We start from the raw sequence: 24957 nt of genomic DNA, 5'->3' as shown, positions 1-24957 counted from the left end.
AGGTGATACACCCTCACACACATAACTAGGTGATACACCCTCACACACACACATAACTAGGTGATACACCCTCACACACACACATAACTAGGTGATACACCCTCACACACACACATAACTAGGTGATACACCCTCACACACACACATAACTAGGTGATACACCCTCACACACACACACAACTATGTGATACACCCACACAAGTACATTATATACACTGAGTGTACAAAACATTAGGAACACCTTCCTAATATTGAGTTGTACCTCCCCCTTTTGCCCTCAGAACAGCCTCAATTCGGCGGGGCAGGGACTCTACAAGGTGTCGAAAGCGTTCCACAGGGATGCTGGCCCATGTTGACTCCAATGCGTGGTAGACCATGCTTGATACACACGGGAAACTGTGATGCAGTTCTTGACACTCAAACCGGTGTGCCTGGCACCTACTACTTGTCCATTCATCCTCTGAATGGCACATATACACAATCCATGTCTCAATTGTCTCAAGGCTTAAAAATCTTTATTCAACCTGTCTCCTCCCCTTAATCTACACTGATAGGTGTGGATTTAACAAGTGACATCAATAAGGGATCATAGCTTTCGCCTAGATTCACCTGTTCCTAATGTTTTTTACACTCAGTGTATATACACACACGCACACGCACACTACAAGGTGTCGAAAGCGTTCCACAGGGATGCTGGCCCATGTTGACTCCAGTGCGTGGTAGACCATGCTTGATACACACGGGAAACTGTGATGCAGTTCTTGACACTCAAACCGGTGTGCCTGGCACCTACTACTTGTCCATTCATCCTCTGAATGGCACATATACACAATCCATGTCTCAATTGTCTCAAGGCTTAAAAATCTTTATTCAACCTGTCTCCTCCCCTTAATCTACACTGATAGGTGTGGATTTAACAAGTGACATCAATAAGGGATCATAGCTTTCGCCTAGATTCACCTGTTCCTAATGTTTTTTACACTCAGTGTATATACACACACACACACACACGCACACGCACACGCACACGCACACACACACACACACACACACACACACACACACACACACACACACACACACACACACATGGCTACATTATCCATCAACACACACACATCTCTAGTGAGAGTCTGACGTTATTACATCATGGTAGCATCAAACAGGAGTTATGCAACTCCACAAACACAGCCAGACAGAAACAGAGCAATACTCCCAAACAGCATCAGCTTGTTAGTTAGAGAGAGGGAGAGAAAGAGAGAGAGAGAGAGAGAGAGAGAGAGAGAGAGAGAGAGAGAGAGAGAGAGAGAGAGAGAGAGAGAGAGAGAGAGAGAGAGAGAGAGAGAAAGAAAGAAAGAAAGAAAGAAAGAAAGAAAGAAAGAAAGAAAGAAAGAAAGAAAGAAAGAAAGAAAAAGAGAGAGAGAGAAAAAGAGAGAGCGAGAGACAGAGAGAGAAAGAGATGAGGGGGGGAGAGGAAAGAGAGAGAGGGGAGGGAGAGAAAGAGCGAGAGAAAGAGGAAAGAGAGCAGGAGAGAGGAATAGAGAAAGGTAATAAGGCTAAAGATGTAAGGGTCCACTGAGGACAGTCTGAAGAGCCAACGCTATTAAAGGCTACCGAACTGCCCTGAGTACAAACCCAGCACAGCACCACTCCACAGACCGAAATGTAATTAAGCCTTGGCGTGTGTGTGTGTTATTTTCACTCTCTCATAACTTACTTAGAAGAGGCTTTCCTCAAATTTCAACATCAACTTAAAGTTAGCGCCGCTAATAAAAAGCCAATGTAAAGAGAGGGTTATACCTAGGTTGGGCTATACTCCCCTATAATAGATCACAGTACTGTGCAGGTCAAAGGTCATATGGTCTGTTGATACCTATAGTTGTATATCTACATGCCTTTGGGGCAATCTTGCCATTGTCATGGCACATATTGTGTTGGCCTATATGCAGAGTAGACAAACCTGCCCTGGATATTGGACAATAGAGTGTTTCTGTAGATTGTTGTTCATGGTAAAGGTCTTTAGACACCCTGTGACATACCTACAGGCCTGCTGAGATAGGTACGTGTGCTGGAGTACTGGTGATGTAAAAGGATATGACTGGTTATGTAAAAGGATAGGACTGGTGATGTAAAAGGATAGGACTAGTGATGTAAAAGGATAGGACTGGTGATGTAAAAGGATAGGACTAGTGATGTAAAAGGATAGGACTAGTGATGTAAAAGGATAGGACTGGTGATGTAAAAGTATAGGACTGGTGATGTAAAAGGATAGGACTAGTGATGTAAAAGGATAGGACTGGTGATGTAAAAGGATAGGACTGGTGATGTGAAAGGATAGGACTGGTGATGTAAAAGGATAGGACTGGTGATGTAAAAGTATAGGAAAGGTTAACATGCAGATCTGAAGGATCTGTCTTCTATTGTTAGGCTATTGTGAGGTGACCTTTCTAATGACCTTTGCAATGACCTTTATAATGACCTTGTAATGAGCTAATATGTACATTCACAGAGCGGTCACTTTGCAAACACACACACAAACATGTTTGTTTTACTATCCTTGTGGGAACCAATCAATTGATTGCCATTCAAAATCCTATTTTCCCTAACCCTAACCTTAACCTAACCCTAACCCTAACCTTTACTTGTATTTATTGAGTTTATTTTTAACAGAGACAGTCCACATTCATCAACTTTTCAGTAAAAGTGACTGTTTTAGCTAGCTGGCAAATGTTCAACCGCAGTCCCTGGGCAGGTTACTAAAAACAATTACAATAACAAACCTAAACCCTAACCTTAACCCCTAACCATAATCCTAACCCGAAACCTCAACCCCCAACCATAATTGTAACCCTAACCCTAAAACGAACCACTTGCCTAAAATAGCCTTTTTCCCTGTGGGGAGCGGCGAACTGTCCTCACTTGTCAGAATTGTTCTTGTTTTACTATCCTTGTGAGGACAAGGATATTAAAACATCCCAACACACAAACTGTCTCTGGATGTTAAGGCGTGTACATACTGTACATGACCCAGTTCTATTTTATCTCTCCCTGAAGAGAGGAGCCCATCCCTCCCGAAACACATAAAGGCTTTTAACAGTAATAAAGTGTTCTGTGTTCCCCTGGGAGAAGGTTCCCATGTTCCTCCAGCTGCCCTGACATCCACCGTCTGGACGATTAGCATCATTACAGCATCAGCTCTCCTTCTCAGTAAGACACATACAGAGACACACACACCTGCATGCATGCACTCACACACTCACTCACACACACACACACCTGCATGCATGCACTCACACACACACTCACTCACTCACACACACACACACCTGCATGCATGCATTCACACACACACTCACTCACTCTCACACACACACACACCTGCATGCATGCACTCACACACACACGCCCTCACTCACACACACACACACCTGCATGCATGCACGCACACACACACACACACACACACACACACACACACACACACACACACACACACACACACACACACACACACACACACACACACACACACACACACACACACACACACACACACCTGCATGCACTCACACACACACTCACTCACACACACACACACCAGTCGGATATTTTTTATTTAACCTTTATTTCACTAGGCAAGTCAGTTAAGAACAAGTTATTATTTACAATGATGGGCTACCCCAGCCAAACCCTAACCAGGACGGTCCTGGGCCAATTGTGCGCCGCCCTATGGGATACACTAGAAATGGACTTCGGTTTCGGACGTTTGAAAAGGTCCTGAGAACGTGGATATCTGCCTTCCTAGGCGCTCACCCCCAAAAACAAAAAGATTATCCAACACTGGGCGCAAACTCGTGATACTCAGAGTCAAAGCGCGCTGCTCAGACCACTGCCTCCACAGGTCACAATGCTCTTGCAAGACGAAAGAATACTTAATTATATTTTATGGTAATAGCGAGTCGTTCTTAATTATTTTGTTTTAAGCCCTCCCCAAACCATAGACCTAACCTTAACTACTCTGAATGAAAGGAAAAATCCACCCAAAAACACTAATTCCTTTATTAACACTAATATTTGAAACAATATTTTTTGGTCAACAAATGTTTCATTTTGTCGTTATAATAAGGTTGGAAGCAACATGGAAAATCGTTGTGGAAATCTGTTGCAGCTCAAGTCGACTACAAAATCCATGTAGAAAATGTGGCAGCCATGCTGGTTGAGCGTGCCTTGATTTCTAAATAAATCACTGACAGTGTCACCAGCAAAGCACCATCACACTGTCACACCTCCTCCTGCCTAGGGGTTAGAGCATTGGGTCAGTAACCGGAAGTTTACCGGAAGTTTTTATTATTTTATTTTATTTAATTTTTTTATTATTATTATTTTTTTTTGTGGATCAGCTTAATATTGCGGAAAGAATGTTGCTTCCAATGTAATTGTCTGCATCATTTCCAATCCCCCATATTTTTTGGGGTAAATATATCCATACACGCATGCATACATATACACATATATACATACACATACCTATATAGACATACATACTTTTTTAAAGAATATACCTTTATTATTATTCCCCGCAACCCTACCACCGATCCCCCAATTGGAGTAAACTAATAAACACTTCTGCTTTTACCTTCAATTTTTACATCTTATACCCATTTTACAGACACAGTCTACTTTATAATAGTTCTCTCTTGTTTGTTCTTAGTCCTTCCTCTATTTCTGTTGCCCACCAATTTTATTTCCACTTGTAACTGTGCTATTTCACAAAAGCTCCGCACCTATACACATTTCACAGATCCCGTATGCCCTACATTGTTTATCTTGTTATTAGTCCCACCCTTCAGTTCCACTCAACCCTTCCCATCTATCTTCCAACATCATCCATTTCGGATTTTTATTTGCCAATTATTTTTCAACTGTGCTGTGATGCTTCACAAAAGATTTGAACCTTCCTATTCTCATAGCTTCTACAGATTGTAAATTAAAAATAAACATTTTTGCTAAAATAATTATTATATTATTGATTGATTGACTATGGCTTTTCAAATCCCCCAGTATTGCTATCTGTAGCGTTAGTTCTAGGCAAATGTTGCAATTCTTCAGCCATTCCTGGACCTGTGACCAAAAACGAGCTACATATGGACAATACCAAAATAAATGATCTAATGACTCTGCCTCCTCACAACAGAATCTGCAGAGCTGGGAAGATTGTATACCCCATATATATAACATTCTATTAGTTGCAAGAATTTTGTACAGTAATTTAAATTGAAAAATTTGAAGTTTTGAATCCGGCGTTGTTTTGCGTATCAATTCATAAACCATGTGCCATGGAATGGGTACATCGAAAATCTCTTCCCAACTATTTTGCAATTTATATGGCACAGCTGTCAGTTTTTTGGTCCTTAAATGAAATTGGTATATGTTTTTATTTATCACACTTTTCTTTAACCATTTATATTCTTTAATACAGGGCCGACATACAAGTTCCTTACTTTTTTCCCCTTCTACTTGCCTCTTCCATTTTTGTGGTAATGCTGCAATTAATTGGTTGTAATTTTGGGTAGAGCAGACATTTCCATATGTCTGTGTTAGCTGCATGTGTGACATAACTCCACCAGTCCTATTTATGATATCATTCACAAAAATTATACCTTTTTTAAAAATTTCTTCGATAAATACAGTTTTTTTTATCAATTACTATATTTGAATTTAACCACAATATTTGTTGTACTATTTGTTCCGTCCTTTCAGGTGGATTAAACTGAAATTGCAACCAACTTTCTAAGGCTTGTTTAAAAAATAAGGATATTTTGGAGATTATTTCCTTTTCAAACAACCGAAAGTGAGCAGGTGTAATCTGAATAAAGGGAAAAAGGCCCTTCTTGAACATAGGATGAGACATTCGTACCAATTTACTAGAGAACCAGTTTGGATTTAAGTATAACTTTTGTATGACTGATGCCTTTAGTGAGAGGTCTAATGCTTTAATATTTAATAATTTCTGCCCTCCGAATTCATATTCGTTATATAAATAGGCCCTTTTAATTTTATCTGGCTTGCCGTTCCAAATAAAATGGAATATTTTTTGTTCATATAATTTAAAAAGCAGGTCACTAGGTGTAGGCAAAACCATAAGCAAATAGGTAAACTGTGATATGACTAAAGAGTTAATCAGGGTGATTTTTCCACAAATAGACAGGTATTTTCCTTTCCATGGTAGCAAGATCTTATCTATTTTTGCTAACTTTCTATAAAAATGTATTGGAGTGAGATCATTTCTTTCTTTTGGGATTTTTATACCGAGTATGTCCACATCTCCGTCAGACCATTTAATTGGTAAACTACATGGCAATATAAAATGTGTATTTTTTAGTGATCCAATACGTAATATGGTACATTTATCATAATTTGGTTTTAATCCAGAGAGGATAGCAAAGGTATCTAGATCCTCTATGAGGCCCTGGAGAGACTCTAGTTGTGGTTTTAAAAGAAAACATGAATCATCAGCGTACAATGACACCTTAGTTTTTAAGCCACGGATTTCTAATCCCTTAATATTAATGTTTGATCTAATTTTAACAGCTAACATTTCGATGGCAATAGTAAATAGATATGCCGATAGTGGACAACCTTGTTTTACTCCTCTAGATAGTTTAAAATGTTCTGAGATGTAGCCATTATTTACTATTTTACACCTAGGGTTACTATACATAATTTTAACCCATTTTATAAGAGATTCCCCAAAATTGAAATATTCTAGGCATTTATATATAAACTCCAGTCGTACTTTATCAAAAGCCTTTTCAAAATCAGCTATGAAAACCAGGCCTGGTGTCCCCGATATTTCATAGTGTTCTATTGTTTCCAGTACTTGCCTTATATTATCTCCAATGTATCGTCCATGTAAAAAACCTGTCTGATTAGGATGAATAATATCTGACAAAACTTTTTTTATTCTATGCGCCAAGCATTTTGCTAGGATTTTTGCATCACAACACTGAAGTGTAAGAGGTCTCCAATTTTTTAATTGGACTGGATCTTTATATATACCACTTGGGTCCTGTTTCAGTAATAACGATATCAGACCTTCTTGTTGCGTGTCTGATAATCTACCATTTATATAGGAGTGGTTAAAACAAGCTAATAATGGTCCTTTGAGTATATCAAAAAAAGTTTTGTATACTTCCACTGGTATGCCATCCAGCCCTGGAGTTTTCCCATCCTTAAAGGCCCCAATTGCATCAAGCAGTTCCTCCTCTGTAATTTGGCCTTCACATGAGTCTTTCTGTACAGATGTTAATTTTACATTATTAATAGGAAAAAAATCCATACAATTAGTTTCAGTTAGTGGAGTCGGAGGTGCCTGAAACGAAAATGTTTTGCTATCACAGACTGGAACATGTTCCGGGATTCTTCCGATGGCATTGAGGAGTACACCACATCAGTCACTGGCTTTATCAATAAGTGCATCGAGGACGTCGTCCCCACAGTGACTGTATGTACATACCCCAACCAGAAGCCATGGATTACAGGCAACATTCGCACTGAGCTAAAGGGTAGAGCTGCCGCTTTCAAGGTGCGAGACTCTAACCCGGAAGCTTACAAGAAATCCTGCTATGCCCTGCGACGAACCATCAAACAGGCAAAGCGTCCTGCCCTAAAAACTGTCAAAGACCCCAGCCGCCCCAGTCATTGACTGTTCTCTCTACTACCGCATGGCAAGCGGTACCGGAGTGCCAAGTGTAGGACAAAAAGGCTTTTCAACAGTTTTTACCCCCAAGCCATAAGACTCCTGAACAGGTAATCAAATGGCTACCTGAACTATTTGTATTGTGTTCCCCCAACCACTATTTTTACTCTGCTGCTACCCTCTGTTTATCATATATGCATAGTCACTTTAACTATACATTCATGTACATACTACCTCAATTGGGCCGACCAACCAGTGCTCCCGCACATTGGCTAACCGGGCTATCTGCATTGTGTCCCACCCACCACCTGCCAACCCCCTCTTTTACGCTACTGCTACTCTCTGTTCATCATATATGCATAGTCACTTTAACCATATCTACATGTACATACTACCTCAATCAGCCTGACTAACTGGTGTCTGTATGTAGCCTTGCTACTGTATATAGCCTCGCTACTGTATATAGCCTGTCTTTTTACTGTTGTTTTATTTCTTTACCTACCTATTGTTCACCTAATGCCTTTTTTGCACTATTGGTTAGAGCCTGTAAGTAAGCATTTCACTGTAAGGTCTACTACACCTGTTGTATTTGACACATGACGAATAAATGTTGATTTGATTTGATTTGAAACCCACAATACAATGCTCTCTATGGGCTAGCTGGCTAGCTAGCTAGCTCTGTAGCTAACTAGCAAACGTAGCTACACACAATAATAGCAAAGACAATATCAGCATGTAACATGGCTAGTTAGCTGTAAAATCACCTAAACAAACTGCACTATGTATTTAGGAGTCTACAATCTCACAATGTTCAACCTGCAGATCGATGTGCCTCACAGAGTGAAGTCTAAAATTTGCAATGGCAGATATACTTTTGAGAAGATGGGAAGCATTGCCCATGCTACGTCAATGGGCTGCGCGGTGTATTCTGGGCGATTCTGGTACAGGGAGTGGTGTCCTTCAACATTGCAAATATTTTCTGAGATGTGAGATAATTAACTTGCTGTCTGTAGTATAGTATAGTTTTTGAATGGTGACATTATGTACAGTACTAGTCAAAGGTTTGGACACACCTACTCATTTAAGGGTTTTTCTTTACTTTTACTATTTTCTACATTGTAGAATAACAGTTAAGACATAAAAACTAGAAAATAACACAAAGGGAATCATGTAGAAACAAAAAAAATTGAGATTCTTCAAAGTAGGCACCCTTTGCCTTGATGACAGATTTCCACATTCTTGGCATTCTCTCAACCAGCTTCACCTGGAATGCTTTTCCAACAGTCTTGAAGGAGTTCCCACATATGCTGAGCACTTGTTGGCTGCTTTTCCTTTACTCTGCTGTCCAACTCAATTCTGTTGAGGTCGGATGATTGTGGAGGCTAGGTAATTTGATGCAGCACTCTCCATCTTGGTCAAGTAGCCCTTACACAGCCTGGAGGTGTGTTTTGGGTCATTGTCCTGTTGAAAAACAAATGATAGTCCCACTAAGTGCAGATGGGAGGGCGTATCGCTGCAGAATGCTGTGGTAGCCATGCTGGTTGAGCGTGCCTTGATTTCTAAATAAATCACTGACAGTGTCACCAGCAAAGCACCATCACACTGTCACACCTCCTCCTGCCTAGGGGTTAGAGCATTGGGCCAGTAACCGGAAGTTTTCCATGTTGACTGACCTTCATGTCTTAAAGTAATAATGGACTGTCATTTCTCTTTGCTTATTTGAGCTGTTCTTGCCATAATATGGACTTGGTATTTTACCAAATAGGGCTCTTCTGTATACCACCCCTACCTTGTCACAACACAACTGATTGGCTCAAACTCATTAAGAAGGAAAGAAATTCTACAAATTAGCTATTAAGAAGGCACAACTGTTAATTGAAATGCATTCCAGGTGACTACCTCATGAAGCTGGTTGAGAGAATGCCAAGCGTGTGCAAAGCTGTCATCAAGGCAGCCAAAGATTGGCTACTTTGAAGAATCTCAAATATAAAATATGTTTTGATTATTTTAACACTTTTTTGGTTACTACATGATTCCATGTGTGTTATTTCATAGTCTTCACTATTATTGGACAATGTAAAAAATAGTCAAAATAAAGAAAAATCCTGGAATGAGTAGGTGTGTCTAAACTTTTGACTGGTACTGTACTTTCGAGGAAAATACGCAAGTTTCTCGACATATAGATTGACTTTGAGAAGGGATTGTATGACGATTAGCTTAGCAACCGCGTGACACAGCATGACAATGTGAACAGGATTGGTCGACAGTCTGCTGGATGGGGCATTATACGTTCCTTCATTCATTGGATTCCTATTTCCTTTCTATAATATCTCTGACAACTGCACCATGCAATGCACCGTGGACTAAAGAAGGAGACAAATAGGAAAAATGTGCTAGACCCTCAGTTAAATTACATATTTCTCGAGGTAGAAATATTGCAAAAATTTCGAGAGAAGAAATCCTCCCGAGTTATGACCAGTATGACCTCCTGAGTTATCGGCCAGTATTAAAATCTGACATGTATGATAGACATTATTTGCGATCTAAAATTCGTATTCCTATTAACTTCTAGTGTAGTGAGAGAGACTTTATCACGGTGCTACGTCATACCGGATGGATTTCTGCCTGCTTGAACACCAATAACCCACATGAAAATATGAAATGACCCAGGGAAAAGATAGAACATCACTCCGAGATGTACAAAAACTGTTTAACATTCAAGATGGGTGAACCTTTCCTTTACTGCCAAAACAGTTAACTTTGTAGTTGTTTCTGTTTTAACCCTGTAACCGCACAGAATCAACCCCGTAACCACGCATTATTATGGTCAAATATAAATGTTCATTCATAATACATCGAATTTCGAAGGGAAACTTTGAGATCTTGTTGCTCACACACACATGCACACATTTAATTCAAACACACTCCTCTCTCTCTCTCTCTCTCTCTCTCTCTCTCTCTCTCTCTCTCTCTCTCTCTCTCTCTCTCTCTCTCTCTCTCTCTCTCTCTCTCTCTGTCTTTCATTCTCTCTCTCTCTCTCTCCCTCTGCCTTTCTCTCTCTCTCTCTCTCTCTCTCTCTCTCTCTCTCTCTCTCTCTCTCTCTCTCTCTCTCTCTCTCTCTCTCTCTCTCTCTCTCTCTCCCTTTCTTTCTTTCTTTCTTTCTCTCTCTCTCTCTCTCTCTCTCTCTCTCTCTCTCTCTCTCTCTCTCTCCGTCTCTCGCTCTCTCGCTCTCTGTCTGTCTCTCTCTCTCTCTCTCTCTCTCTCTGTCTTTCTCTCTCTCTCAATTCAATTAAATTCAAGGGGCTTTATTGGCATGGGAAACATATGTTTACATTGCCAAAGCAAGTGAAGACTGAAAAACAGCTTCTATCTCAAGGCCATCAGACTGTTAAACAGCCACCACTAACATTTAGCGGCCGCTGCCAACATACTGACTCAACTCCAGCCACTTTAAAAATGGGAATTGATGGAAATTATGTAAAAATGTACCACTAGCCACTTTAAGCAATGCCACTTAATACAATGTTTACATACCCTACATTACCCATCTCATATGTATATATACTGTACTCTATATCATCTACTGCATCTTGCCATCTTTATGCAATACATGTACCACTAGCCACTTTAAACTATGCCACTTTATGTTTACATACCCTACAGTACTCATCTCATACGTATATACCGTACTCTATACCATCTACTGCATCTGCCATGCCGTTCTGTACCACCACTCATTCATATATCTTTATGTACATATTCTTTATCCCTTACACTTGTGTGTGTGTGTAAGGTAGTAGTGTGGAATTGTTAGGTTAGATTACTGTTGGTTATTACTGCATTGTCGGAACTAGAAGCACAAGCATTTCGCTACACTCGCATTAACATCTGCTAACCATGTGTATGTGACTAATAAAATTTGATTTGATTTGATTTGAAGTAGATAATAAACAAAAGTGAAATAAACAATACAAAATTAACAGTAAACACGTTTCAGAGCAATATGCACATTTCACATGTCATATTACGTCTATATACAGTGTTGTAATGATGTGCAAATAGTCAAAGTAAAAATGGAAAAAAACTAAACATAAATATGTGTTGTATCTACAAGTATGTATGTTCTTCACTGGTTGCCCTTTTCTTGTGGCAAAAGATCACAAATGTTGCTGCTGTGATGGCACACTGGAATTTCACCCAATAGATATTGGAGTTTATCAAAATTTGACATGTTTTGGAATTCTTTGTCGGCCTGTGTAATCTGAGGTAAATATGTGTCTCTAATATGGTCATACAATTGGCTGGAGTTTAGGAAGTGCAGCTCAGTTTCTAACTCATTTTGTAGACAGTGTGCACATAGCCTGTTTTCCCTTGAGAGCGAGGTACTATGGCGGCCTCTCTCGATAGCAAGGCCATGCTCACTGAGTCTGTACATAGTCAAAGCTTTCCTTAATTTGGGGTCAGTCACAGTGGTCAGGTATTCTGCCACTGTGTACTCTCTGTTTAGGGCCAAACAGCATTTTAGTTGGCACTGTATTTTTGTACATTTTTCCAATGTGTCAAGTAATTATCTTTTTGTTTTCTCATGATTTGATGGGTCAAATTGTGTTGCTGTTGCTGTTCTGGGGCTCTGTGGGGTCTGTTTGTGTTTGTGAACAGAGCCCCAGGACCAGTTTGCTTAGGGGACTCTTCTCCAGATTCATCTCTCTGTAGGTGATGGCTTTGTTGTGAAGGTTTGGGAATCACTTCCCTTTAGGTGGTAGAATTTAAAAGCTCTATTCTGGATTTTGATAATTAGTGGGTATCGGCCTAATTCTGCTCTGCATGCATTATTTGGTGTTTACGTTGTACACGGAGGATGATTTTGCAGAATTCTGCATGCAGAGTCTCAATTTGGTGTTTCTCTCTCTCTCTTTCTCTCTCTCATACACTCACCATGATGTTTGTTCAAACACTGAGCACCATTAACTGGTGTCATGTCTGTGTCAAATCATTGACAAATGTATTAGCGCAAGTAGGCCAAACTAAATGTATGTCATTTCTACAGGCAATAGAGAGGAATATTACTCTGAGTGAAAGATAATGGAGAACAAGGGAAGAAAGGAGGAACAGAGTTGAGACTCATAGCATCAGAGAGTGAAGAAATGAGAGAGGAAGGGAAGAGAGAGGGGATGAGAGAGAGAGAGATCTAGTGTATGTGTTGTCTTTGCTTTGGCAACAAGAGATGTTCTTTGCTGTCACTCCACTGGTGTCCATTAGTTCATTGTGAAAATGACATAACCAACTGCACCATCCCTTCCTGCTAGTCTGTTTTCTGGTTGCAGGATCCAGACTATGTGAATGCTTACTTGCTTTTCGAGGGTTCTGTTCTAGTGTCAGGTATAATTAATACAACAGAGAATTTTAGGAAACTGACTTTTTGTGCTACCGGAGGACTGGATGTACTGTTAGGAGTTTTCTGTTTCAGAGATGGACGTCCTTGCATTGGAGACTGCATAAATTCACAAGCTCTCTCTGTCTCCCTCTCTCTGTCTCCCTCTCTCTGTCTCCCTCTCTCTGTCTATCCCTTTACCCTTACTAACTGGGCCTATAGGACTTTTGTCTATGCCTTTAAAAAAGCAAGGTTCAGTAGCAGTATGGTGGTGTTGACAATGCCATGGCATTCTGGTGTTTGTGAGTGACATCTAACATGTCTAAGCTGTGTGTTTCTTTATTCCAGCCCCTCTGACTGACAAGCCACCGAAGATCCTTTATCCTTCTGAGAACAAGATCAGCAACATGGAGCTACAGCTAGGTAAGCGCTAGAGCTGTGCTACACGACCTGAGCCTTACAGGCCCCGACATTATACATCGGGTTAAGACTGGGTAGAAGCTGTTTTTTCATCAATAACTAGGATACAGGCAACTAGGATACTAGGATAACTATGATACTAAATTGATCACTAACATATTGAAGCTGAGCCATTTGCTCGTGCTCTGCTGCGCAGTACAGTCATATCTGACTAAGATCATAACATGGTGTCAGAAGTGTTTCAACCTCATCAACTATAAGACAGGAGAGATTCTTTCACAGAAAATAATGTTTGTTGAGTTTTGTCGGGATTTAGAGTGACGAAAGGTGGCTAGCTAACTGCTCTCTCATGTCTCGTCATTGAGCAAAGCAGCCCAAGCGGAGCAGTTGCTACGGATACTCACAGATCCAAAACCATGTGCAAAGCGCATGCAGAGCAAACTCCAAGCAGGAAGCGAGTGACAGAGAGAGAGGAGCAGCTAATGGATTTACTAACAGAGGAAGTTATTTCTGATTTTGTGTTTTGGGCTGGGCCACGCCGCGCCTTAAATTTGACAGAAGCAATCGGGCCTAGGTAGGGTAGGGTTTATGTGTGTGTGTGTGTCTCTTCATTATCAGTAGGAGCTTTGTGTGTGTGTGTGTGTGTGTGTGTGTGTGTGTGTGTGTGTGTGTGTGTGTGTGTGTGTGTGTGTGTGTGTGTGTGTGTGTGTGTGTGTGTGTGTGTGTGTGTGTGTGTGTGTGTGTGTGTGTGTGTGTGTGTGTGTGTGTGTGTGTGTGTGTGTGTGTGTGTGTGTGTGTGTGTGTGTGCGTGTGCGTGTTTGTGTGTTTGTGTTTATGTGTGTGTGTGTGTGTGTGTGTGTCAAATCAAATCAAATTTTATTGCTCGCATACACATATTTAGCAGATGTTATTGCGGGTGTAGCGAAATGCTTGGGTTCCTAGCTCCAACAAAGTGTGTGTGTGTGTGTGTGTGTGTGTGTGTGTGTGTGTGTGTGTGTGTGTGTGTGTGTGTGTGTGTGTGTGTGTGTGTGTGTGTGTGTGTGTGTGTGTGTGTGTGTGTGTGTGTGTGTGTGTGTGTGCGTGTGTGGGCGGGTGGGTGTGCGTGCGTGCGTACGATCCTCTGTATGTTAGCATCTACAGTATGTCTATCTCCTCTGTGGTGCTGTTTACAGATATAGGATTTAATTTGAGCCAGTTTGCTACAGCAGAAAAATAGTCCTGCAGCAACCGGAAATGTGAATTATTGTGTGGATAAATGAATGAATGAATGGATAAAAAACATGTTTCATTCATTTTTCATCAGTGCAAATGAAGTCTGACATTTTAAAGTGGAAATTATCATCTTTAGAAGACTTTTAAATTCTCAGCAACAGAAGAATGCTCAAATTAACATCCTACATCTGTACTAGAGTGTGAAAGAAAGAACAAAACTGCATCTCTAAATGACTGAAAAGTGATGAATTCACAGATCCTCTTAGACTCTGACCTCCCTGCTTATCAGACACATTGATGATGACAGTTTTAACTCTGGTAGAAGAACACAGACACTGTAAAACTATTTCTCTGTGTATAGAAATGGTGCTGTTTCCTCAACGATATCGTCTCCATATGGTGCCAGTGTTGTGTAGCGTGGTTGTCCACACGGAGAGAAGGTGGCTTACAATACTGCTGTTTGTCTTTGTTGACAGGGGTCAGGGTGGCCGAGGTACGTGCATGTGTGTGTGGATGTGTGTGTGTGTGTTTGCTCCACAGAGTGCTTTGGAGACAATACCACTCTTGTCTTTAGTGTTTTGTTGTTATCAGGGATACAAGTGGGTTATTGGTAGCTCACACAGGGAGATCACTCTAGAAAGGACAATATGACAATATGTGATGACATGTCTGTAAACAATCCAATGAGGTGCAGAATTCAGAATGATGTATCAATTGGGGGAGGAAGCAGAGCAACCTGAGCGCATCAAGGGTAAGATACCTTTAATTATTGTGCATGTTTAAATAGAGAGAACTTCACAATAAAAAATATATATTTGTGTAGGAACCTCTAAAGAAGGTTTTGAACATATTTCGTTTGTATATACAGTGCCTTCAGAAAGTATTCATACCTGTTAACCAATGTTCCCTCAAAAACATTTTGGCACTGCACTCTGCTGATTGCAAACTTGAATGTTGTGAAAATTCTGTGCAACTCCCAGTGCGTGTGTTGAGGCTGTACCCGCTTTAAGTTACAGTTTTAACAGTGGTCAAGTAGGCTACTGTGGCTGTTTGATCATAATGTAGATCTACCAGAGTGGCCTACCATCAAAAACAATTGAGAAAATGCATCCCATAATGTTTTAACATGGAAATAGCTGTTCTATCATTCAGTCTACAGTAGCAGACAACATGAGACTTTTGAAAAAAACATGCAGGGCTTGACATTAACCTGTTAAATGTTTAGGGATAGGGGGCAGCATTTTCACTTTGGATGAATAGCCCAGAGTGAACTGCCTCCTACTAATATATGCATATTATTATTACTATTGAATAGAAAACACTCTGAAGTTTCTAAAACTGTTTGAATGAAATCTGTGAGTATAACAGAACTCATATGGCAGGCAAAAACCTGAGACAAAATTCAAACAGGAAGTGGAAATTCTGAGGCTGGTCGATTTTCAACTCATCGCCTATTGAAATCCCAGTGGGATATGGATCTGTTTGCACTTCCACTTCCTACGCCTTCCACTAGATGTCAACAGTCTGTAGAACGTTCTGCAAGTTCTGCAGGCTCTAGTTTTGTCTAATCTTGATTATTGTCCAGTCGTGTGTTCCAGTGCTGCAAGGAAAGACCTAGTTAAGCTGCAGCTGGCCCAGAAAAGCGGCACGTTTTGCTCTTAATTGTAATCAGAGGGCTGATATATATATACTCTGCATGCCAGTCTCTCTTGGCTAAGAGTTGAGGAGAGACTGACTGCATCACTTCTTCTTTTTTATGAGAAACATTAATGTGTTAAAAATTTTCAATTATTTGCATAGTCAATTTACACACAGCTCTGACACACACACATATCCCAACAGACATGCCACCAGAGGTCTTTTCACAGTCCCCAAATCCAGAACAAATTCAAGAAACGTACAGTATTATATAGAGCCCTTATTGCATAGAACTTCCTTCCATCTCATATTGTTCAATTAAACAGCAAACCTGGTTTCAAAAAACAGATATAGCAACACCTCGCGGCGCAACGCCTCTCCCCTATTTGACCTGGATAGTTTGTGTGTATGGATTGATATGTAGGCTACGTGTGCCTTTTTAAAAATATATGTAGTTCTGTCCTTGAGCTGTTCTTGTCTAATAATGTTCTGTATTATGTCATTCTGTATTATGTTTCATGTTTTGTGTGGACCCCAGGAAGAGTAGCTGCTGCTTGTGTAACAGCTAATGGGGATCCTATTAAAATACCAAAGGGACATTCAATGTATGCTTTTTTTATTTCAACCCTTCTACCAAGGCATAGGAAAGCTCCCTGGTCTTTGTGGTTAAATTTGTGTTGAAAGTCACTGCTCGACTGAGGGACCTTACAGATAATTGTATGTGTAGCGTACAAAGATGAGGTAGTCAATCACAAATCATGTTAAACACTATTATTGCACACAGAGTGAGTCCATGCAACATTTATGTGACTTGTTAAGCAAATTTTTTCCTGAACTTATTTAGGCTTGCCATAACAAAGGAGTTTTGAATACTTATTGACTCAAGACATTTCAGTTTCACTTTGACATTATGGGCTATTGTGTGTAGGCCAGTGACACAAAATCTCAATTTAATACATGTTGAATTCAGGTTGTAACACAACAAAATGTGAAAAAGTCCAGGGGTGTGAATACTTACTGAAGGCATATTCAAAAAAAAAAAAGTAAAATCTTTGTGTTGCCTCAGGGCAACGTGGTGCAGTAAATCTAATTTGTTTGTTGCCTTAGGGCAACGTGGTGCAGTAAATCTAATTTGTTTGTTGCCTTAGGGCAACATTGTGCAGTTAAGCTACTTTTAAGGTCAATATCATGCTCAATGAAAGATATGTAATTTGATGTAAAATGATGGCCTTGGTCAATGTTTTTTGCCAACGTATCCACTGACATTCACAAGCAATGAACACAGGGACATTCTATGAGGGAAAGGAGCCTAATCGAGCAGTAAGCATCATACCCTTTCAATAGTGAGGACAGTCACAGCTAGGAAGAATGGGCCACAGAATCAGATTGTGAGAGATATATTTTTACATTTTCTATTATTGATACATTATCAAAAAGCCTTGATACCTTGTTGCGCTCACATCTGTAGTTGACCAAGGGTGAATAGGCTACCATTAATGGACTGACATACATGCATTCTAGTACACACAACACACACACACACACACTCACACAAACACACGCACACACTCACACAACACACACACACACACTCACACAAACACACACCAATTTGATATTTTAGTCATTTAGCAGACGCTCCTATCCAGAGCGACTTACAGTTAGTTTATTAATCTTAACATATCTAGGTGGGACAACCACATATCTCAGTCATAGTAAGTCAATTTTTAATCAATAAACTAGGTATTAGCAAAGTCAGAGCTAGTAGGGGTCAAGTGCGAGTTATAGTTTAGTTCATGAAAGGTACTTTTTTTTGGAGGGGTGCGGGGGGAGGGGTGCTGTGGGATTATTTAAGATACGCTTTGAAGAATTAGTGTTTTAGATGTTTTCAAAAGATGAGTAGGGACTCTGCTATCCTAGCTTCAGGGGAAACTGGTTCCAGCATTGGGGTACCAGGACAGAGAACAGCTTGGACTGGGCTGAGCGTGAGCTGCCCTCCTGTAGGGCTGGAAGGGCCAAGAGACCAGAGACGTCAGAATGGAGTACTCGGGTTGGAGTGTAGGGTTTGAGCAGAGCAAGAGGGGCGGTACCTCTTGCTGCTCCGTAGGCAAGTACCATGGTCTTGTAGTGGATGCGAGCTTCGACTGGAAGCCAGTGGAGTGTGCGGAGGAGTGGGTTGACTTGGAAGGATTTGGGAAGGAACACAAGGCTGGCTGCAGCGTTCTGGATAAGTTGCAGGGGTTTGATGGCACAAGCAGGGAGCCCTGCCAACATCAATTTGTATTAGTCCAGAGTGCCTGGATTAGGACCTGTGCCTCTTCCTGTGTGAGTGTTGTACTTTACGGATGTTGTAGAGCAGGGGTGTAAAACTCATTCCATGGAGGGCCTACTGTCTGCTTGTTTTAGTTTTTTCCTTTCAACTAAGACCTAGACAACCATGTGAGGGGAGTTCTTTAACTTCTTATGGCTGAAGGGGCAGTATTGAGTAGCTTGGATGAAAGGTGCACAGAGGTGCCCATATTAAACGGCCTGCTCCTCATTCCCAGTTGCTAATATATGCATATTATTATTCATATTGGATAGAAAACACTCTGAAGTTTCTAAAACTGTTTGACAGAACTCACATGGCAGGCAAAAACCTGAGAAGTTCCACTTCCTGTTTGTATTTTTTCTGGGGGTGCCAATTTTCAACCAAGCTCTCATTGAAATCACAGAGAGATATTGATGAGTTTTCACTTCCTACGGCTTCCACTAGATATCAACAGTCAATAGAACTTTGTCTGATGAATCTAATGTGAAGGGGGGCCGAAGGGGACGGGAATTAGTGAGCTCTGGCAGGAGGTGATCACACATTGAACATGCGCGTTCACGTGAGAGTCAGCTCCGTTCCACCGGTCAACTGAAGTCGATGAAATTCTCCGGTTGGAACGTTATTCAAGATGTATGTTAACAACATTCTAAAGATTGATTCAGTACATCGTTTGACATGTTTCTACTGACTGTAACGGAACTTTTGGACATTTCGTCACGTTATAGTGGACGGTAGTGGACGCGCTTTGGGTTTGGCGTTTGGTAAACATGTCCAAAGTAGCTAATTTGACATAAATAACGGACATTAACGAACAAATCAAGCATTTATTGTGGACCTGTGATTCCTAGGACTGCATTCTGATGAATTCATCAAAGGTAAGGAAACATTTATCATGTATTTTCTGGTTTCTGTTGAGTCCAACATGGCGGCTAATTTGGCTATTGTTCTGAGCTCCGTCTCAGATTATTGCATGGTTTATTTTTCCGTAAATTTTTTTTGAAATCTGACACAGCGGTTGCATTAAGGAGAGGTATATCTATAATTCCATGTGTATAACTTGTATTATCATCTATATTTATGATGAGTATTTCTGTTGAAACGATGTGGCTATGCAAAGTCACTTGATGTTTTTGCAACTAGTGAATCTAACGCGTCAATGTAAACTCCGATTTTTTTATATAAATATGAACTTAATCAAACAAAACATGCATGTATTGTGTAGCATGAAGTCCTATGAGTGTCATCTGATGAAAATAATCAAAGGTTAGTGATTCATTTTCTCTTTCTGGTTTTTGTGAAAGCTATATTTTGCTGGGAAAATGGCTGTGCTTATTGTGGTTTTGTGGTGACCTAACATAATCGTTTGTAGTGCTTTTGCTGAAAAACATATTTGAAATCGGACACTTTGGTGGGTTTAACAACAAGATTACCTTTAAAATTATATAAGACAAATCTATGTTTGAGGAATTTTAATTATGAGATTTCTGCTTTTTGAATTTGGTGCCCTGCACTTTCAGTCGCTGTAGTCATATCATCCCGGTAGCGGGATGGCAACCATAAAAGGTTAATTCATCAATCAAGTACAAGGAAGGAGAAAAAACCCGCAGACACTCGGCCCTCCATGGAAGGATTTTGACACATGTTGTAGAGCATGAACCTGCAGGAGCAAGTCACTGTTTTGATGTTTACAGAGAACGACAGGGTGTTGTCCAGGGTCACACCAAGGTTCTTCGCACTCTGGGAGCGAGACACCGTGGAGTTTTCAATCATGATGGAGAGACCTTGGAGCAGGCAGGCCTTCCCCGGGAGGAAGAGCAGCTCCATCTTGTTGAGGTTGAGCTTGAGGTGCTGGGCCGTCATCCAAGCTGAGATATACAGTGGGGAGAGCAAGTATTTGATACACTGCCGATTTTGCAGGTTTTCCTACTTACAAAGCATGTAGAGGTCTGTAATATTTATCATAGGTACACTTCAACTGTGAGAGATGGAATCTAAAACAAAAATCCAGAAAATCACATTGTATGAGTTTTAAGTAATTAATTTGCATTTTATTGCATGACATAAGTCAAATCAAATCAAATCAAATTGTATTTGTCACATACACATTAGCAGATGTTAATGCGAGTGTAGCGAAATGCTTGAGCTTCTAGTTCCGACAATGCAGTAATAACCAACGAGTAATCTAACCTAACAATTCCACAACTACTACCTTATACACACAAGTGTAAAGGGATAAAGAATATGTACATAAAGATATATGAATGAGTGATGGTACAGAACGGCATAGGCAAGATGCAGTAGATGGTATAGAGTACAGTATATACATATGAGATGAGTAATGTAGGGTATATAAACATAAAGTGGCATAGTTCAAAGTGGCTAGTGATACATGTATTACATAAAGATGGCAAGATGCAGTAGATGATATAGAGTACAGTATATACATATACATATGAGATGAGTAATGTAGGGTATGTAAACATTATATTAAGTGGCATTGTTTAAAGTGGCTAGTGATACATTTGTACATAAATTTCCATCAATTCCCATTATTAAAGTGGCTGGAGTTGAGTCAGTATGTTGGCAGCGGCCACTAAATGTTAGTGGTGGCTGTTTAACAGTCTGATGGCCTTGAGATAGAAGCTGTTTTTCAGTCTCTCGGTCCCTGCTTTGATGCACCTGTACTGACCTCGCCTTCTGGATGATAGCGGGGTAAACAGGCAGTGGCTCGGGTGGTTGTTGTCCTTGATGATCTTTATGGCCTTCCTGTGACATCGGGTGGTGTAGGTGTCCTGGAGGGCAGGTAGTTTGCCCCCGGTGATGCGTTGTGCAGACCTCACTACCCTCTGGAGAGCCTTGCAGTTGTGGGCGGAGCAGTTGCCGTACCAGGCGGTGATACAGCCCGACAGGATGCTCTCGATTGTGCATCTGTAGAAGATTGTGAGTGCTTTTGGTGACAAGCCGAATTTCTTCAGCCTCCTGAGGTTGAAGAGGCGCTGCTGCGCCTTCTTCACAACGCTGTCTGTGTGGGTGGACCAATTCAGTTTGTCCGTGATGTGTACACCGAGGAACTTAAAACTTACTACCCTCTCCACTACTGTCCCGTTGATGTGGATAGGGGGGTGCTCCCTCTGCTGTTTCCTGAAGTCCACAATCATCTCCTTTGTTTTGTTGACGTTGAGTGTGAGGTTATTTTCCTGACACCACACTCCGAGGGCCCTCACCTCCTCCTTGTAGGCCGTCTCGTCGTTGTTGGTAATCAAGCCTACCACTGTAGTGTCGTCCGCAAACTTGATGATTGAGTTGGAGGCGTGCATGGCCACGCAGTCGTGGTTGAACAGAGAGTACAGGAGAGGGCTCAGAACGCACCCTTGTGGGGCCCATGTGTTGAGGATCAGCGGGGTGGAGATGTTGTTACCTACCCTCACCACCTGGGGGCGGCGCGTCAGGAAGTCCAGTACCCAGTTGCACAGGGCGGGGTCGAGACCCAGGGTCTCGAGCCTGATGACGAGTTTGGAGTGTACTAGGGTGTTAAATGCTGAGCTGTAGTCGATGAACAGCATTCTCACATAGGTATTCCTCTTGTCCAGATGGGTTAGGGCAGTGTGCAGTGTGCAGTGTGGTTGCGATTGCGTCGTCTGTGGACCTATTGGGTCGGTAAGCAAATTGGATTGGGTCTAGGGTGTCAGGTAGGGTGGAAGTGATATGGTCCTTGACTAGTCTCTCAAAGCACTTCATGATGACGGAGGTGAGTGCTACTCAGTTACCTTAGCTTTCTTGGGAACAGGAACAATGGTGGCCCTCTTGAAGCATGTGGGAACAGCAGACTGGGATAAGGATTGATTGAATATGTCCAGCTGGTCTGCTTATGCTCTGAGGACGCGGCTGGGAATGCCATCTGGGCCTGCAGCCTTGCGAGGGTTAACACGTTTAAATGTTTTACTCACCTCGGCTGCAGTGAAGGAGAGCCCGCAGGTTTTGGTAGCGAGCCGTGTCAGTGGCACTGTATTGTCCTCAAAGCGAGCAAAAAAGTTATTTAGTCTGGGAGCAAGACATCCTGGTCCGCGACGGGGCTGGTTTTCTTTTTGTAATCCGTGATTGACTGTAGACCCTGCCACATACCTCTTGTGTCTGAGCTGTTGAATTGCGACTCTACTTTGTCTCTATACTGGCACTTAGCTTGTTTGATTGCCTTGCGGAGGGAATAGCTACACTGTTTGTATTCGGTCATGTTTCCAGTCACCTTGCCCTGGTTAAAAGCAGTGGTTCGCGCTTTCAGTTTCACGCGAATGCTGCCATCAATCCACGGTTTCTGGTTAGGGAATGTTTTAATCGTTGCTGTGGGTATTATGTCGCCGATGCACTTTCTTTATTTTTTTTATTTTTTTTTCTTCTTTTGAATTTTTTTTTTTACCCCCTTTTCTCCCCAATTTTTCGTGGTATCCAATCGCTAGTAATTACTATCTTGTCTCATCGCTACAACTCCCGTACGGGCTCGGGAGAGACGAAGGTCGAAAGTCATGCGTCCTCCGAAGCACAACCCAACCAAGCCGCACTGCTTCTTAACACAGCGCGCCTCCAACCCGGAAGCCAGCCGCACCAATGTGTCGGAGGAAACACCGTGCACCCGCCCCCCTTGGTTAGCGCGCACTGCGCCCGGCCCGCCACAGGAGTCGCTGGAGCGCGATGAGACAAGGATATCCCTACCGGTCACACCCTCCCTAACCCGGACAACGCTAGGCCAATTGTGCGTCGCCCCACGGACCTCCCGGTCGCGGCCGGCTGCGACAGAGCCTGGGCGCGAACCCAGAGACTCTGGTGGCACAGCTAGCGCTGCGATGCAGTGCCCTGGACCACTGCGCCACCCGGGAGGCCCTGCCGATGCACTTTCTAATGTACTCGCTCACCGAATCAGCGTATTTGTCAATGTTGTTGTTGGACGCAATGCGGAACATATCCCAATCCACGTGATCGAAGCAGTCTTGAAGCGTGAAGTCAGATTGGTCGGACCAGCGTTGAACAGACCTGATTGCTGGAGCTTCTTGTTTTAGTTTCTGTTTGTAGGCTGGAAGCAGCAAAATGGAGTCGTGGTCAGCTTTTCCGAAAGGAGGGCGGGGGAGGGCCTTATATGCTTCGCGGAAGTTAGAATAACAATGATCCAGGGTTTTGTCAGCCCTGGTAGCACAATCGATATGCTGATAGAATTTAGGGAGTTTTGTTTTCAGATTAGCTTTGTTAAAATCCCCAGCTACGATGAATGCAGCCTCAGGGTGTGTGGTTTCCAGTTTACATAGAGTCAGATAAAGTTCGTTCAGGGCCATCGATGTGTCTGCTTGGGGGGGAATATATACGGCTGTGATTATAATCGAAGAGAATTCCCTTGGTAGATAATGCGGTCGACATTTGATTGTGAGGAATTCTAAGTCAGGTGAACAGAATGACTTGAGTTTCTGTATGTTGTTATGATCACACCATGTCTCGTTAATCATAAGGCAAACCCCCCCGCCCCTCTTCTTACCAGAAAGATGTTTGTTTCTGTCGGCGCGATGTGTGAAGAAACCAGCTGCCTGCACCGACTCCGTTAGCGTGTCTCGAGTGAGCCATGTTTCCGTGAAGCAAAGAACGTTACTGTCTCTCTGGAATGCTACCCTTGCTCGGATTTCATCAACCTTGTTGTCAAGAGACTGGACATTGGCGAGTAGTATGCTAGGGAGTGGAGCGCGATGTGCCCGTCTCCGAAGCCTGACCAGAAGACCGCTTCGTTTGCCCCTTTTACGGCGTCGTTGTTTAGGGTCGCCGGCTGGGATCTGATCCATTGTACTGGATGGAAGGCAAAACACAGGATCCGCTTCGGGAGAATCATATTCCTGGTCGTAATGATAGTGAGTTGACGTTGCTCTTATATTCAGTAGTTCCTCCCGACTGTATGTAATGGAACCTAAGATTACCTGGGGTACCAATGTAAGAAATAACACGTTAAAAAACAAAATACTGCATAGTTTCCTAGGAACGCGAAGCAAGGCGGCCATCTCTGTCGGCGCCGGAAGACAAAAAAAAAAAAAAAGGAGTATTTGTATTTGATAACCTACCAACCAGTAAGAATTCCGGTTCTCACAGACCTGTTAGTTTTTCTTTAAGAAGCCCTCCTGTTCTCCACTCATTACCTGTATTAACTGCACCTGTTTGAACTCGTTACCTGTATAAATGACACCTGTCCACACACTCAATCAAACAGACTCCAACCTCTCCACAATGGCCAAGACCAGAGAGCTGTGTAAGGACATCAGGGATAAAATTGTAGACCTG

General features: G+C 41.9%; 1 protein-coding gene across 6 annotated transcripts in view; it reads left to right on the top strand.

Moving 5' to 3' along the window:
• The window catches only part of LOC139546390 (interleukin-1 receptor accessory protein-like 1), a 561546-nt gene that overhangs the window by 396064 nt on the left and 140525 nt on the right, over positions 1-24957 (top strand). For all 6 annotated transcript variants that reach the window (XM_071354724.1, XM_071354726.1, XM_071354723.1 and 3 more), the window contains exon 6: positions 13419-13493. In XM_071354724.1, coding sequence (XP_071210825.1) covers positions 13419-13493 — 75 coding nt within the window. The remainder of the gene's footprint in view (positions 1-13418; positions 13494-24957) is intronic.

This window comes from Salvelinus alpinus, chromosome 20 (genome assembly GCF_045679555.1).
Source record: "Salvelinus alpinus chromosome 20, SLU_Salpinus.1, whole genome shotgun sequence".
Classification (NCBI taxonomy): Eukaryota; Metazoa; Chordata; class Actinopteri; order Salmoniformes; family Salmonidae; genus Salvelinus; species Salvelinus alpinus.
This window is presented reverse-complemented; position numbering and strand designations above follow the sequence as displayed.